Genomic DNA, 4172 nt, shown 5'->3' with positions numbered 1-4172 from the left:
CCTGCCTCTGCCTCCCGAGTGCTGGGATTAAAGGCGTGCGCCACCATCACCCGGCCAGACCTCAAGATTTTATCCTGTGTTTTCTGTCTCAGTTTCTTTTATCTGACATTTCCTTAGCCTTAATGTCCCCCCAATCCAGGAACCCTAGCTGACTTTGTGGAAGTGAGCTCCTACAATCTAGTTTGCTATTTTAAAAGTAAATAGCTGAATTTTTAAAGTATTTTTATTAAGTTATGTGTAGATATATACATGTGAGTGTGGTGCACACTGAGGCCAGAGGCATCAGACTCCCAGCCCAGCCCCCAGAGCTAGAGTTACAAACAGTTGAGCCACCTCATGTGGGTGCTGGAAACATCCTTTGGGCCCTCTGTAAGAACAGCTGTGCTCTTAACTGAGCCATCTCTCTCCAGTGAATGCTTTTACCCTTCAGCTTCAGCAATCAGTTCATCACTTAGTTCTATATCCCTGAAAGATACATCCGCAAAATATGTCCCCATTCATAGGAAAAGCATCTACAAGGAAAACCCCCCAAACAGCATGGAATTTACCTTTGGAAATTTTAGTTATAAATGTTTTGCTTTGTTACATTTTTAAGCATTCAAATTTCCTACAAAAGTATTATTTTTATTTCAAATTGGTTAAATTATAATTTCTGTTTAAACCATCCAGTACTTTTAGCTAGATATTTAGAGTTTATGTGTATGTTAGAATAATCTTAAATTTTTACCTTAAACAAAGGGTAAGAAAAGATGACTCAGCTGTTAGGAGTACTTGCGACTCTTCCAGAGGATCTAAACTTGGTTCCTAGCACCCATTCTCAACCACCTATACTATCAGCTTAGGGGACTGGATGCCCTCTTCAGGCCTTCTCGGGCACCCACATAAATATGGAATACACATGATGTGGGATTTCCCTCTGTATGCTGTGATTACCATTAATAAATAAAGAAACTGCTTTGGACATATAGCAGGGCAAAAATGAGTTAGGCAAGGAAAACTAAACTGAATGCTGGGGAAAAAAGGGAAGAGCCAGAGAGAAGCCAGTAAGCCACAGCCACGTGGGGATACACAGATTGATAGAAATAGATTAAATTAATATGTAAGAGTTAGCCATTAGCTAGAGCTAATGAGCCAAGTATTAATTTAGTTGATACAGCTTCTGTGAGATTATTTCAGGGCTGAGCAGCTGGGAACCAACAAGCGGCCCCCTTCTTATAACATACACACACACAATTCTTTTTTCTCTAACAAGCATGTTTTCATTTCTGTAGAAATAATATTCTAATACATACATACTCATATATACACTTTTCTATGTGTAGATTGTTTCAGAATGCATAAATGGGATGCATGATAATGTTTGTGCCACCATGAAAGGGGTTAAGGCCAAGTATAAGGAAGGGAAAAACTGTAAATTTATAGCACACTCTCATACATACACAGGCACACTGCACCTTATCAACAATTTAGAATTTCTCAGTTTCAGTTCCTAGCAGCCAACTACAAGCCACAAATATTTGATGGACAACTTCTGAAATTATTTTTAAGCTACACTCCATTCTGAGTAGCAGTACAATGTCACACTGAAACATCACCCTTCTGTTCAGTGTACATCCATGCAACTCACAAAGTCACTTAGTACCAAGATTAGGGTATCAAATCCACTGTTGCGGAATTGCAATGTCTACATTTAAATAACCCTTTATGGCCCCAAAGGACAAGGGTAGTGGTACTGGCAACTTGACTGTGCCAAAGATAAGCTGCATGAAAATGATATGGACATAAAAAGACAAACTACAATGCAATGGCCCATGCCTGGAACATTTTCTCATGCCTTGACTTACCTGGTGGTTGGTCTTGACTCATGTTTAACTTGGGTTCATTTTCCAAGTGTGAATCTATTTTGGGCTTTGGTTTCAGAGAAGGGAAGAATCTCACCATCAAGTCAGATGGAGGAGGGGGGCTTCTGCTCCTGTCAGACTTGCTGAAGTCCTCTCCCTTCTTGACTGGCGCAACCTTCCTTTTGATTGTTTTGTCCAGAACACATACTTCAGTCTTACTGGGGTACTGTGTCTGGGGTGTATCATATATGGCTTCATCTCTGAGAATAACATTATGTTTACATGAGTTCTCCTCAAGGTCTGTCCAAGATCTTTCATCATCAAAGTCAATTTTACTCACATCTTGAGATGAGGGGAATCTTGATGGCTCAGATACTTTATTTTTCAGGCTCTCGACTATGATGGACTCATCACTGCTATACTCTTTCTCAGACAGGTCCAGATCAGCATCTCTCCATTTATCTTCTTGAGTCCCAGTGTCCTTAAAAGGTCCTTTAGCACTGCAGACTTGTGGGCTGTCCTCTTTGTTGCTGAAGACCCTGTCCCCAGCCTCGGGGGACGGTCTTATGGTAACATCAGGCTGCTCCTCAGAGTCGGTGCTGCTCTCACTGTTGGCAGCATCGTCGTCATTTGCACCCCAGCAACGCTGACTTCCACAAGGGCTGGTTTGGAAGGCTTTCTTACTAACTTCCCAGGACGGTTCCCTCGAGCCATCAGCTGAGGACCCTGGCTCCAGTGGCAGGAGTATGGCCTCACTCTTTCTCTCATAGGCAACATTATCACTGTGGTTCCTCTGCCCACTGGGATCCATCTGATGCGTGTTCTCCTGCCGCACAGCTTTGACAGGAGTAGAAGACATCCTGTGACCTCTGTAGAGCTGTTGATCCCGTTCTAAGATTTTCAATACAAATGAGGAATTACTAGAAAATGATATTTCATCAGCAGCCCGTTCCAAAAATAAAAATTCATCTAATTCCAGGTTTTCCTTTTCTTTTTCTAGTTCCCAATTCTCTAACTTTTTCTGAAGAGAAATGTCGAGGGACGATTCTGTGTCTTTCCCTGTCTCATTTCTCAGGCTCTTAGAAGTCACACCGTCAACTAGCCCTGTGGGAAGAGAAAGTCTCTCTCTCCCCTGTGTCTTGCAGCCAGCATCACAGGACTTTATACATGCAGGTACATTTTCCTTATTATTAGCTTGTACATTTCTTTCTAATTTGATCTGGTGTCTAAGTTGTCCATCACATTTCTTCCCCATCTGTACTTTCGATCCTGGTGGAGAGAGACTTTCCCTCATGTTGATCTTGGTCACTTTGGATTTCTGACTGAGTGGGGCAGAACCAGCCTTGGTTCTGGCTTTACTGTCCTTTTTAGCAGTGGGAGTCTCTGCACACAGGTCTTTATTTATAAGAGCAGTTTTCCTCGACAAGTGTTGTCTATCTACTTTACATACTGACTGGTCCTCCGGTGGGCTCTGGCTATTCACTGGTTTACTCTCTTTTCCTTTTTGAAACTTAGATTTAGCATTAGTAAACCTAGCTAAACCTTCGCCTCGTTTTAAAAATGGTTGCTTGGGTTTTGCTTTCGTTAGCAATGGTCCTTCCGCTTCCTAAAGTAAAAAGACAAAATCCAGTGAATGTGCGTACACGAGTGATCTCAGTCATTCCCAGAGCCACGGGAGAACCACCACCACTTCATGGAAACAGCACTACTCACCTGCAGCCGCTTCCGTTTCAGTTCTTGCTCCTCTAGTCGAATCTGCTCTTCTAAGTAGTCCTCGAACGTCTGTCTCTGTTCTCTAATGGCAGCTTTGATGGGCCTGGTCACAAGACAAATGGCATGACACTCAGCTCAGCACGATACAAACACAGAGATAGATATTGGTGCAACCTGAAGGTCAGAAAAGCAAAACAGCCAGCCACTTCTTACCTCTACCTTTGTCTGAAATGGTGATCTACCTTTGTCTGAAATGGTGATCCTGCCTCCAGGAATCTCAGAATGAGGCTGTGTGTGTGAGAGCTGTCTCCTCCCGTTTTATATTCCTCTCTAGGACTGGGATTAGAGGTGTGTGTCACCACTGTCTGGTCTGGAAGACCAGCTTTGTAAGCACATCAAGGACTTCCTTTAAGATGTACACAGTGGTACACACCTGTCATCTCAGCAAATGTAGGGCCAGTCAGAGCTGCACAGTGAGACTCTGTCCCAAACAACACAGGGTTGGCAAGATGGCAACAGGTAGAAGTGCCTGCTGAGCAAGCCCTATGACCCGAGTTCGATGCCCAGGATCTACAGTGGAAGTAGAAAACTGACTCCCAAACCTTATCCTCCACACAT

General features: G+C 43.1%; 1 protein-coding gene across 1 annotated transcript in view; it reads right to left on the bottom strand.

Annotated features, from left to right (window-relative positions):
• Cenpj (centromere protein J) overlaps positions 1-4172 on the bottom strand; it is a 41983-nt gene that overhangs the window by 20006 nt on the left and 17805 nt on the right. Inside the window, exons 6-7 of the mRNA XM_005355446.3 lie at positions 3555-3657; positions 1845-3447 (exon numbers count right to left, since the gene is read on the bottom strand). Coding sequence (XP_005355503.1) covers positions 1845-3447; positions 3555-3657 — 1706 coding nt within the window. The remainder of the gene's footprint in view (positions 1-1844; positions 3448-3554; positions 3658-4172) is intronic.

The sequence above is a fragment of the Microtus ochrogaster genome, chromosome 17, assembly GCF_000317375.1.
Source record: "Microtus ochrogaster isolate Prairie Vole_2 chromosome 17, MicOch1.0, whole genome shotgun sequence".
Taxonomy (NCBI): domain Eukaryota; kingdom Metazoa; phylum Chordata; class Mammalia; order Rodentia; family Cricetidae; genus Microtus; species Microtus ochrogaster.
This window is presented reverse-complemented; position numbering and strand designations above follow the sequence as displayed.